The 12823-nt window shown below is 34.7% G+C and overlaps 1 protein-coding gene across 7 annotated transcripts in view; it reads left to right on the forward strand.

Annotated features, from left to right (window-relative positions):
* LOC114045604 (lymphocyte antigen 75-like) overlaps positions 1-12823 on the forward strand; it is a 183742-nt gene that overhangs the window by 71851 nt on the left and 99068 nt on the right. For all 7 annotated transcript variants that reach the window (XR_003569404.1, XR_003569405.1, XM_027865682.1 and 4 more), the window contains exons 17-21: positions 4724-4759; positions 5138-5313; positions 6800-6867; positions 7229-7305; positions 7856-7995. Coding sequence is in view for 5 of the 7 variants with exons in the window: in XM_027865682.1 (XP_027721483.1) it covers positions 4724-4759; positions 5138-5313; positions 6800-6867; positions 7229-7305; positions 7856-7995 (497 nt within the window). In the remaining 2 variants the exon portion in view is untranslated. The remainder of the gene's footprint in view (positions 1-4723; positions 4760-5137; positions 5314-6799; positions 6868-7228; positions 7306-7855; positions 7996-12823) is intronic.

The following is a 12823-nucleotide window of genomic DNA, read 5'->3' on the forward strand; positions in this document are numbered from 1 at the left end:
CTACTTTTCTAAGAAACAAATGTGTCATCTCTCACCTCTGTGCGTTTGCACAAGCCATTCCCCCATGGCTAGAATACACTCCCTCTTCAATTTCACTTTTTAGAATCGTTATTTTGTTTTGTTTTGTTTTTTACCTGGTCTCATCCTTCTTCCTCAAATATTCCTATTTCATTTTATGTGATAATTCCTTTGACTCCTTTGATCCTTAATCTGTGTTATACTTATCTTTATATCATGCTGAATTTCCACCTCCACACCCCTCTCAGTGCAATGTGAATTCTCTGAGAGTACCAGTGCCTAGCACAGTAACTGGCACGTGGCAGATACTTCATAAATATGTTTAATTGATTGGATTAAAGTGAGTTTAGACAGATTCTAATTTGTAATGGAAGACTCTTCTCACTGGAAAGTAAAATGGGATAAAGGAGTTGGAATATATGTTTTTTTCCCTAAACAAAATGAATAAAGATAAGAAAAATGGGGCAGAATGAGGGAATCTTATAATTCATAGGCTACTTGGAAGACCATAAAGCCATGAAGCAGGAACAGAAATTCAGCAGGATAAGAAAAAAAAAATAAAATCTTTTCAAGGTTTACAATATGAATAAGCTTTTAAAAATATGTCAAATATAGATTCTATATATTAGCAATCAGGTAAAGTTTGAGTAGGAAATATTCTTGAGCGAGAGGTCTGTATAGTGTTTGGTTGCCTCTTTATTGGTTAAAAGATTAGATAAAATTAGATAAAAGATTAGATAGAAGAATGTTTCATATGAAGGCGGGGGGGAGGCATAGAGTTTGTGGGTTTTTTTTTTTAATTTTTATTATTCCTTGTGAGTTCCTGGTTGCATGTTTTTCCCTTTTGAGTTTCTCTAGTTGTATCCTGTGATATTTTCTAGTTTGGGATTTTTCCCCTACAGAAAGTCTAACAACATAAGAGCCTTGAGACACAGTCCCAGCACTATAAAGTGAGGGTTTACATAGTAAGTGCTGGTTTATGTTCATGATAACATTATCAGCATAGACTCTGAAGTCAAGAACTAGGGACATTCTGAAAATCATCTTCAAGCTTGGGAGTCTAACCCCACAGAACAAGTTCCCCAAACAGCAGCGTCCTGTTACCGAACCTCCATGCATAGGCTGTGATTCTTTAATACAATTCAGCAAAAATGTATTAAGTCTTACCATGTTCAGAGAACACTGTGCTAAGCGGGAATGAGCAGTTAGATAAAGTATTGTCATTACAGTCTGGTAAAGGAATATGGTCCATACCTGATAGTTGCAATACACAATGAAGTTGGAAGATGGAAAACTGAGCACTGAATAGGGATGATCTTGGCTAAAAGGGGAGCTCAGACAAGGTTTCATGGAGGAAGTAGCATTTCAATTGTGTTTTTAAAAATGCGTGGGAATTCAACAATCAAAGAAGACAAAGAGGGGACATTCCAACAAAAGGGAACAGCACTAGCAAAGGCGCCAAGGCAGGAAAGCACTGGGCATGATCAGGGAATAGAGAGTGGTCCAATTTGAATGAAGTGTAGAGTGTATGAAAATATAGTTGGAAGGGTCAAAGGACAAATCAGAGGACTGATAATTTTGTGAGTGAAAATTATAATGATGAAATAACATATCAAAATTTGAGATGCATCTAAAATAGTCCTCAGAGGAAAAACTATATCCCTACAAACATGTTAACAAAACAGAAAAAGAGAGCATTAATGAACTGAATATTTGTTTTAAAAAACTAAAAAGCAAACATAAAATAAAGAAGAGACAATAAAAAATAGAGAGGAAATAAACTGGAAACCAAACAACTATAGAAATTATAAATAAAACAAAAGTCATTTCTTGAAGAGACTGATAAAATTGGTAAATCTTTAGCTAGTCTGATTTTTTTTTTGAGAGCAAAAGATCAAATCAACAAAATAGTAAATGAACGAAGAGAAATCACAACAAAACCAAAGGAAATAAAAATAATTTATCAGAACCTACTTCATGCAGTTATATGCTAACAAAAATGAGAATGGCAGAAATAGAGGTATGCCTTCAAAAATATAAACTATACAAACAACACAGGATCAAATAGAGATCTTAATCCAATCTCATAAAAAGAAAAAGAACTAGCTATAGAGGAACTATTAAAGGGGGGGAGGGATAGATGGGGAGACAGAAGGGAACCTCCTAGTTCTGATTCACAGTAGATTTCTATCCACCCGAGATTTCACCTCATTCCTTGCAAATTGTCAAAGATGATAAAAGACGATAATAGTCCCTATTGGAGTAGTTATAGGAAGATAGGCACAATGTTGCATTGTTGGTGGAACTGTGAATCAGTACAACTATTTTGGAGAGCAATTTAGAGTTATGGAAATAACTAAACAGTTGTATCGATTATACTAATTCACTAAAATGCCCATATCCTTTGACCAAGAGATTCCATTGATAGTATTTAAACACCCTACGAGGCCATTGATAAGAGCAAAAAAAAAAAAAATACATCAAATACTTACAGCAACTTTTTTTGTGATAGCAAAGAATTAAAAATACAGTAGATGCCCATAAATTGGGGAATGACTAAACAAATTGTGATATGTGAACACAACGGAATATTAGTGCTCTGTAAGAAATTACAAATGTGTGGGGAGGCAGCTAGGTGGCACAGTGGATAGAGTGCCGGCCCTAGAGTCAAGAGGACCCGACTTCGGGTCCAGCCTCAGACACATGACACTCACTGGCTGTATGACTCTAGGCAAGTCACTTGACCCCAAAAACCTCACCCCCCAAAAAAAATTAAAAAAAAAAGAAATTACAAATGTGATTAATATAAAGAAGCATGAAGTTCTACATGAAATAATGCAAAGAGAAGTAAGTAGAGCCAACAAAACAATGTATTCAATAAAACAATATATGCAGAAAGAACATCCACCAAAAATATCAAATATGAATGTTACAATATTATAAAGAATAAGCATGGCTTGAAAAAAAAAGATGAGAAGACACTCCCATCTCACCCCTTGGCAGAGGTAAGAGGTTCACAAGAATCATACATTGCACATTTTTTTTAGACTTTTTTGATGTATTAATCAATTATAATGTTTTTTTTTTCTCTTTTTGTCTTTAAAAAATACACTGTTATTTAGGATGGTTCTTTGGCATAGGAGGAAGCAGAGATGAGAGGAAGGGGATCTATGGTGATGTTAAAAAGACATCTTGATAAAAATTTATTTTTAATACAAGAAAATGGAATGAGATAAGTGTAGAAACATCATAGCACCAGGTTGTGGTGGGTTTTGAATGCTAGTCAAAGTAGTTTGAAGTTGGTAGGCAACAAGTCACATTTTAAGAGTCCTATAAAGAGAAAGAGCATGGTGTAGTGGATAGAGAACTGGCCTTGGAGTCAGGAAAACCTGGGTATGTGTCATGGCGCTAACATATTGGCTATGTGACCTAGAGCAAGTAATTTAACCTCTTATTGACTATAAGTTGCAGGATATGTACTTATCTTCACTGGCAGAGAAAGTTCCTCAGTGTGTGCTCCTAATGGAATGAATTCACAGGTCTCATTTTTTAAGTCTTGTAATCCTGAGATCTTCTACCTTGGTCAGTAAAGCATCTTGGCATATTTCACTTGGTCACTCACATACTCACAGGTTCTTATTTGAAAATACTATAGAAATACCAATTTATTAAATACACAGAATTAAACTACACTTAGGTCACTTTGGGGAAATTATAACTCTAATAAATATTCAATAATTATTCAAATGGACGTTAGTTCAGTTAGATAACTTCCTTGTGTGAAGACCTTAGCTTTAGTAACTTGTCACAGTAACTCACATTGCACAGTAAGGGAGAGAAGGTGAATGGGATAAATATGACAGACAGAGAGATAAGACATCCATATTTACGTGTGCACGTGGTCAAATCATGAGTACTCTAGTAATCAGAATGCCATCAAGTGAAATGAAAACAATAGATTGCCTTCTGTTTTAAAACAAACCAAAACAAATTGAGAACTATTTTGAGCCAACCTATATGAATTACACATACCTTTAACTTTGGGTGAGGTCCCTATCAGCTGAACTGGCATCTCTACACTCTGAGACCTTATCAGCTCCCGTGTGTTTTGTCACCTCTGTGCAGATCGTTCCAAGCCCTCTCGGTCCATACCCAGTCTTTCCTCTGAGCCTTAGCACTACTTCACCAACTGCCTATTAGACATTTCCAATTGTGTGTCCCAGAGACATCTCAAATTTAGTACGACCAATACAGAAGCTTTCATTGCTCCTTGTTGCCTCTCATAGATGATCAATTCTTGGTCCTAAAACTCTAGGTCCTCCACATCGTGGTATCAATCTGCCTTTCACACTTTCTCTCTTGATGCTACCCTTCCTTCAGTCCATGTTCCAGATAAACTAGGCCATTCTTAATTCACTAAAAAGATTAAAATCCTAGGTCAGAGATGGGGAACCTATGGCCTCCAAGCCACATGTAGGCCTCTCGGTCCTCAAGTGAGGCCCTTTGACTGAATCCAAACTTCACAGAACAAATGCCTTGAGTCCTAATATGACCCCTGTCCTAGGTCATATTAGGCCATTAAGCCAAATGAAGGGGTTTAACCAGATGTGGAATAATCTCAGGAATCCTTTTTGACATACTTTTAAGACCCTAGTTATGATATGTGATCACAAACATACTAAAAGAGGTTTTCTTTCTTGTATAGGATATACTCCGAAGACACCAGAGTGGTTCAACCCTGGTAAGTTGAGGAAGTATGCCATGCTTTTATACCTTACAAATAAAATATCTTTTTTTTTTAAAAACATTGTAAAATATAATGTAAAGTATTTTTGCCTTACAGATAAAATATTATTATGCCAAGTCCAGCCATAGCTATATTAGCCCTTTCTCAGCCACATTTCTGCTCTGTGAGCTCCGTGACCTTGGGCAAGTCATTTGACCTCTCTAAACCTGTTTCACTTTTATAAAATGAAGAGGGTACAAATAGATTTCTAAGATGCCTTCTAGCTCTTTATCGCAGGATTTCCCAGGATTCTATAATCTCCTCAGATGTGTAGATTCCTTAATTTTTTTTTTTATTCATCCATTAATGACTTTTTTTCCCCATTACTTTTAGATCGGGCTGGAATTCATGGACCTCCAGTTGTTATTGAAGGCAGTGAATATTGGTTTGTTCCCAATACTCACTTGAACTATGATGAAGCAGTCCTATATTGTGCAAGTAATCAAAGCTCTCTTGCTTCTCTGAAGTCTCTCACAGCACTAAATGCCATCCGAGACAAAATTGCAAATGTAAGAATACATAGCATATGTATTTTTCTTATGTTAAATATAATAATAATCGATAACATTTATAAAGCACATACTGCAAACCAGGTACTGTGCTAAGCACTTTACAAATATTATCTCATTTGATCTTCACAGCAATTTGGTGAGGTAGATACTCTGATTATCTTCATTTTACTGATGAAGAAACTGAGGTAGACAGTGATTAAGTGACTTGCCCAGGGTCACACCTCTATTGAGTGTCTAAGGGCAAATTTCAACATTGGTCTTCCTGACTCTAGGTCCAGAGTATACTATCTCACCTACCTGCCAGATATAACCTGTAAATGTTAAGGGATAGTTTCTTTAACTTCAAGTTCCCCTAAAACTTTCAAAATCTATTGTTCCATGAACTTTTATTCCAATATCAACTAATTTGTGAGACCCCCAAAATCAAATTCAAGAAGGGTCAGATAGCATTGCTCAGTACTTATCCAGACTCATGATTGCTTAAGTGTGAATAGACAGTATAATGAATGATAATTAAGCAAATGAGCACTACCAAATATCAGTAGTGCCTCTAGGCTACTTTTTATTTTTATGTAGTATTATAGTGCTAAAAAAAATTTTTTTTTCTGCTCCAAACTGAAATCATTATTTTTATATTAAAAACCAATTTTAAGAAATAGCTTTTATGATAAATTTAGGCAAACTGACTAAATTTAACTACTTTATCAAGATGTTACCTAGGTTTCAGATTAGAAATTAAGCCAAAGACTTAGAACTAAGGGGCAATGATGAATATTATTGTAAAATGTCAGGCAATTAGCAGTTACTAACCGGATTGATTTTTTTACTTATGTTTTTTCAAAATACTGTCCAAACTCTATCCTTCAGTTTGTCACACTGGGGATCTGTATTCAGATTTTTTCTTGTCTTTAAATAATTAAATATTGGGTAAAGTCTTGAGGAAACAGAATTTCTAATGAATTTTTGTAGACTACATTAAATTCATAGGTTATCGTAAAGACAGCATTTCCATATCCTAGAAAAATTAAAACCTCCATTTCCTTAAAAGACATAATAATTTTATTAGCTCTAAATATTACTATGAAATTTACTCTTTTCAATGCAATACATAATCATCTGAGAGAAACACTAATATTAAAGAATAAGTAAAGAATAGGTCAAAGGATAATTCTTTGTTTCTAGGGTTTTAGGGTTTTGTTTTTTTTTCACTGCGAGAAAACTCATTTAGGAATTCAATTCAACAAACATTTTTCACCTTGTATTCATGTGCAAAGCCCCATGGATTGAGCTGTCATGAAACGGGAATTAATTGTGCAGCATAGGCAACTTCACAGCTTCAGCATTCAAAAATTCTGTTATTCTCATGACCATTTCTGATTACTCCTATGTTGTAACTTTACAACTGTTAGTAACTAGATATCCATAGGTTAGCATTCTGATACAATCATATAGCAACCCATATATTCCTTTTTTTATTTTTTAGCTATCTAATGACCAACAAAAGTGGTGGATTAAAAGTCTCAATAACCTAAGAAGTTATCATGATATAAGGTATGTAACACAATATATTACATTGAAAAAAAACTATCCTTTTAAGAAGACTGGTGTTGGCTAGTTTTGATATGATAATTTTGAGCATTTAAAAATAAAATGTTACTAAATAAATTAATTTCTGGGTGACTATACATTTCTTTCCCTCAACCACCCCCCCAAAAAAACCCAAAAAACCTTATTGGTCCAAGATGGCCCAAGACTTCTTTCCAACATGTTGTCTTCAAAGAAGAAGCTCATATGTAATTTTATCACTAATGTATTGAATTTACAATTATAATCAGTGATAGTAGAAAACAGTGGATGTTTTAGGCAAAAGTTCCATGGGGAAATGGGTGATCTATCTGCCTTTTTCTTTAAGCTTTCACATGTGGCATCGTTTTCCTATGATATATGAAAAGGAGTGCTGGTCCGTCTCTTCCAAGAATTGGTTTAGAGGTAAAGTTGATTCTGAATCCTTGAATGTTTGGTATACAGTGATAAACTGAATAAGTTCTAATTAGTAGCTTCATTATGAATCACTCAAGTTTATATCCTGTATCAGTTATGTAACTTATACATGATGACATGAGATTCCATAGTTTAAGCTACCACTGAAAGTAGTTTTTTGCTCTGTCAACATTTTGGCTTGCTTTGCTATTCTAAAGTGGTCATTTGGAAATAAAATGTCAGTTATTTTCATAACTGCCTTAATGGCCAGAATTACAAATAAAATCAGCCAACGGGTCCAAAATAAACCTCCATTTTTCTCCACTCCACCCCCACTACCAATTGTATTGATGGGGTATCTCTAAACAAATAGTGATGTGATAATCTAGTGATATACAGGTAACAGCAGAGAAAGGTAAGAATCAATAGAAAAGTACAGGTATATAACCATCCATTGAGACAGGAATGAATTAAATAAGACAAGTCTTTTCCTACTGATTTTTTTTAATGTACTGAATGGGAAATGAATGCAGCTGCAAGCTTACCTCTTATTTCTTAGACTTAAACAAGCCATCACACTGCAGAATCAAGCTTCCTTTCATATGCGAAAAAAATATCATATCTTCATTAGAGAAATATACTCCACAGTCAGCTTCTAAAGTCCAGTGTTCTGGGGAATGGATTTCATTTAAGGATAAGGTAAGAGGGAAAACTTACTTTGTGCCCCTAATCACATATTGCTTTCAGAACATTAACAAGAACCTTTGATGAATGAAGCAGGATGTTAATTGGGCAAATAAATGTCCTGGAAGAACTACTAGATAACTAAAAACACCACCTGGACTTCAATAGTAGAAATTGTGGGAGATCATTAACAGTAGGTACTTTGAGAGGACTGATGAGAATAAGTTGTTAATGTTTAGTAAATTTTCCTTCCTTTCTGTTATTAGCAAATAAAAAAAAAACAATTTTAACTCAAGTGGGTCAGCCAATGGACTAAACAACAACAAACATCCAGATATGATAGAACAAATAGAGCCAGAAGTAATATAGCATAACTAGAAAGCACAATATAGAAAATAATTACTTTGATACTTCAACATATCGTAATTTGATGAATGTTTCCTGCTCCCATTGATGAGGATAGTATTAGTTCCATGCTTTCTTACACTGATCAACTATTGTCCCTGTCATTTTTTTTTTTTCATACCTCGTAGAAATTCCATCAAAGATGGTGGAGGCCTTCCTCTTCATCTTTTAATATCTCAGAGGTACCAGTGCACCACTCAGGTCCGTCAGTGATTGTCATTCCTACTATATAATCAGTACAGTTACTTTTCTGGTATTCCATGTCTTCCATAGTATCTTTTATGTAACTTCTCAGAGACAAATCAATTTTGGTCAGATCCTGAAGCATTTACTCCATACCATGAATCATTCCAGTACTCTTTGGGTCATTTGTAATCTTCATTCACCTTTTGATTACATCCACATAGCATCATTAGGACAATATTGGTGTTTAAAAAAGATAGGATTTTGCAATGACAATTTGGGAAAATTGAAAGGACTGAGTGATTGACCAAATTTAATCTGGTCTATCCTTATGTGGTGTGGTTCAGTGAAAAAAATATTAGCTCTGAAATCAGAGGACCTGAGATCAAGTCCCAGCTATGATTATTATTACCTTTGTGGACAAATCACATAACTTCCCTAGGCCTCAATTTCTTTATATAATGAGAAGATTGGATGAGATGACTGCTGAGGTCCTATCTTCTTGCAAATCTATGATCCTCTGATTTTTTTCCCCAACCACTTCCAGGGTTCACTGTCCATCCCTAGTAACAGTTTAAACTTTATGTATTGCAGGACCAATTTGGTAGATTCTCTATACCTCTGACTGTCATAATCTGTACAATGTATTTTCATCCACTTTATACTTCATGTGTGGATAATTACAAAATTGCTTTTGTGTTGCTCAGGATTAAAGAGGCTTTGTAATGTTTTGGTGTACTTCTGAGTCATCTATGAATAAGATCATATAGAAAAGGTCAAGCTCCATAGAAAAACTTGTCTTTTGCTTAGTCTGCAAACAGGACATCTTTCATGACAAAGTAGAACAAAGTAGATGAATCTCTCTCTCTTTTTTATACTTCTTGATATGAAAACTCTTTTAGATCAGTAAACAATGTTACCTCCATAGTTGCATTTGTTGTAGAGTTTGTTATATAATTTATATGTAATTGTGTGTTTATATGTGTGTATATGTATATGTACACACGTATGTGTGTATATGTCTATATACATATATGTATATTTGAAAAGTGTGTGTGTCTCACGCACATAAACTTTGTCTGAAGAGAGGAAACTTGGAAACTTTCTGGACTTTGTATTGATACAAATATTTTGATTTTTTTTAAATTGATAAATAATAAACACAGTAGGTTCTTAGATTTTCTATACTTTTCAATTATGTGACCTTAAAAATGTAATCAGCTGCCAAAAAAATCATCTGTACAAATCTACCTGTTGCATCCTCATGTTTTCATAAGAGACCCCCTTTTTACATACATAGATCATTCTCATTTTCTTGAGATGAGAAAGAAGTTATTTAGGTTAGTCTTCTTATCTGACCTTTTGTAATAGTACCATCTATGATCTTTCTCATAATGTTTCCATCTTTTTCTGTTTGAGATTTCTTTAAAATAGATCCCTGAGTGCCTTATTGCCTTAGGAACAGATTTTTTTTTTTAACGTGTGTTGGGGAAGAGCAGTTATATCTGACCGATCTCATCTTAAATGACGTATTCAGCACTGAGTTGGTAGAATCTAGTTGTAGCAATTTCATTCTCATTAACAATGACAATAGGTTACTTGAAGAATGACAACAGATCTGTTCCCTTCTATTTGTTGTTATCCTAGGTTCATCTATGAACATTCTAGAGATGATCTGTTGGGAAGCAGTATAGTATTTTAGAAAGAGTTCTGAACTTGGATTTAGGAAGGTTATGGAAAGAAGGGCTTGAAACCTGTCACTAACAATTACTAGCTTGTTGACTGACTTGCTTAGCAAAGAGGTTAAATGTTTGTGGGCAAAGGCAGTTTCTGAGTCCTGAGGCCTCCCGATTTTGTCAGTTTGGGGGGCAGTTTAACCATAATTAAACTCTTCTAAGTAATTGCGATTGAATAAATGTCTTTACTTTTATTAAGTAGGGATAAAGTTTCATTTCAGAATCAAAAGTTTATTTAAATAGGCTTGGCTGGAGTTGCTGTAATTACGTGGAGTGTCTTCCTATCTTTAAATTTTTTCCTAATTTGGTATTACTTTGACTTACATTCTTAGCAGTTAGTAAACTAATTGCACACAAAGAAGTGATTCTCCAATGAAACTGTAACCAATTATTTCCTATCCATCGAAGTACAGGTATTTCTTTTTTTTTTTTAATGATGTTTGCCTATTGCACTAAGTGCTTTAAGAATACCCCTTGAAAAAAGAATTCATGTGATTCTTGGGAAGCTTCTAAGTAGTCTACAAATTTTGAACTTCTTTCATTTCATGATGCAAACCAAATATTTCAGCATCAGTGTGAATTTGAAATCACTATCAAGGTATGTTTTGGAGGATCTTGTGAAATTCTTAATGCAATTCCTCCAATTTTCATACTCTACAATGGATGTCAACCCATAAACTACAATTATCTTTTTAAAGTCTGCTTGTATATTTATAAACACTACAAGTTGAAATCATTGGATCACAGGATTTGGAAGGGGCCTTAGATATCATCTATTCCAAGCACAGATTTTATAGATGAAGAAAGAGGCTCAAAAAGTTTAAATAATTTGCCTTGGGTCACATTAGCAGTGCCAGGATTCACACCAATGTCCTTTGACTCGAAAGCTTGTGCTTTTGTTAGTTAATCAGGACATTTTTCTTTTTTTAATTTTTTTAAATTTATGGAATAAAACAAGCATTTCCATAACATAGTACAATAAAAAAGATGATTGCACATGAAACTGCAAATCTACTCTGAGCAACTTGCTATTCCTTTCAAATATACAACAAAATTATCATGTAAATTTCTTTTTTTTCCTTTCTTTTTTCTCTCCTCTTCTCTCCCCTCCCCTCGCCCCTCCAAACTCACCCTAGAGGTGGTTCAATGACTCGGAAGTGGATTCTGTGGGGAAGAGTTGTGGAAAATATGGATAAGAAATGAATAGGGCAGAAAAAGCATTGAGATTGTGTGAGCTGCATTAGTAGAAGGAATATCTGCAGCAGTGAAACCTCTGTTTCAGGCTACCTAATCCAACCAACATTTGCTAAATATCCACTAGCCCAGACAGCTTATGCTTGAGGAGATATATTGCATTTGCATGCAAAAATGTAGGACCTCACTAACAATTAAAGAAATGTTAAGGATCATTATGTAACTAGTAAACTGGTAAAAATAATAAAAATATTTAGAATATTGCATCACACACACATACAAATTATTTGTACTCATTAATACTATTAATGTACTCATTAATAATTCTGGTTCAGGCCCTATACCCCAAGGAAATGATCAAAAAGGGAAGGAAAAATGATCAGCACAAAGATCTTCTGTAGAGTTTTACGTGTATGATTGGAAATAACCCAAATGGGGCAGCTAGGTGGCTCAGTGAATAGAGCACCAGCCCTGCATTCAGGAGGACCTGAGTTCAAATGCGGCCTCAGACACGTAACACTTACTAGCTGCTTGACTTTGGGCACGTCACTTAACCCCATTGCCTAGACAAAAAATAAATAAATAAATAAATAATAACCCAAATATCCCGTAATAAGGAAGTAGGAAAACAAAAACTATGGCCTATCAATATGATAAAAATTTAATAAAACTGTTAAAACAAGCAGTGTATTTCGTAGCTCTCGATTCATGGAAAGGTATATCTGAAAGTCTGAGGGAGGAGTGGAGTTATAACCTACAATTTCATGGGTAGAGAGAATTCCTGGCATGAAAACTCCATCTTCCAAAATGAAGCAGCAACTCATTGGCCGCTTTATAGGCTTAGAGTCACTGAAGGGTAATGTAATTTGCCCATGGTCACACAACTAGTATGTGTCAGAGCAGAACTTCAGCTTAGGTTTCCCTGTCTCCAAGACTACCCCTCTATCCACTACTTAACAACTGCTTATCTTTATAAAAACCAAAATAATACGTGTACAACTACGATGAAGCAAAATTGAACCATGTACATCAGAAAAGTTCTGAAAAGTTCAAGGGATATAAATGGAGATTAAAGATCAGTAGGCTCTTCCCTCTTTATGTAATTTATCTTCTGTGCTATAAAGTGGATTCTTGATGTGACCTTTGAGCTCTCTTCCAACTCAGAGATTCTTCAAAGTATAATTATTTGTGTTTGTTCATAATAAGAAAGAGGCTAGCCTTACATCTTCCATATTAAGCTCCTTGAAGGCTCTTTTGCCTTTTTTTCTATCCGTAACAACTTGGCACGTCATACCTGACACATAGTAGACACTTGATAAATGTTG

The sequence above is a fragment of the Vombatus ursinus genome, unplaced genomic scaffold, assembly GCF_900497805.2.
Source record: "Vombatus ursinus unplaced genomic scaffold, bare-nosed wombat genome assembly UNPS02014779.1, whole genome shotgun sequence".
Lineage (NCBI taxonomy): Eukaryota > Metazoa > Chordata > Mammalia > Diprotodontia > Vombatidae > Vombatus > Vombatus ursinus.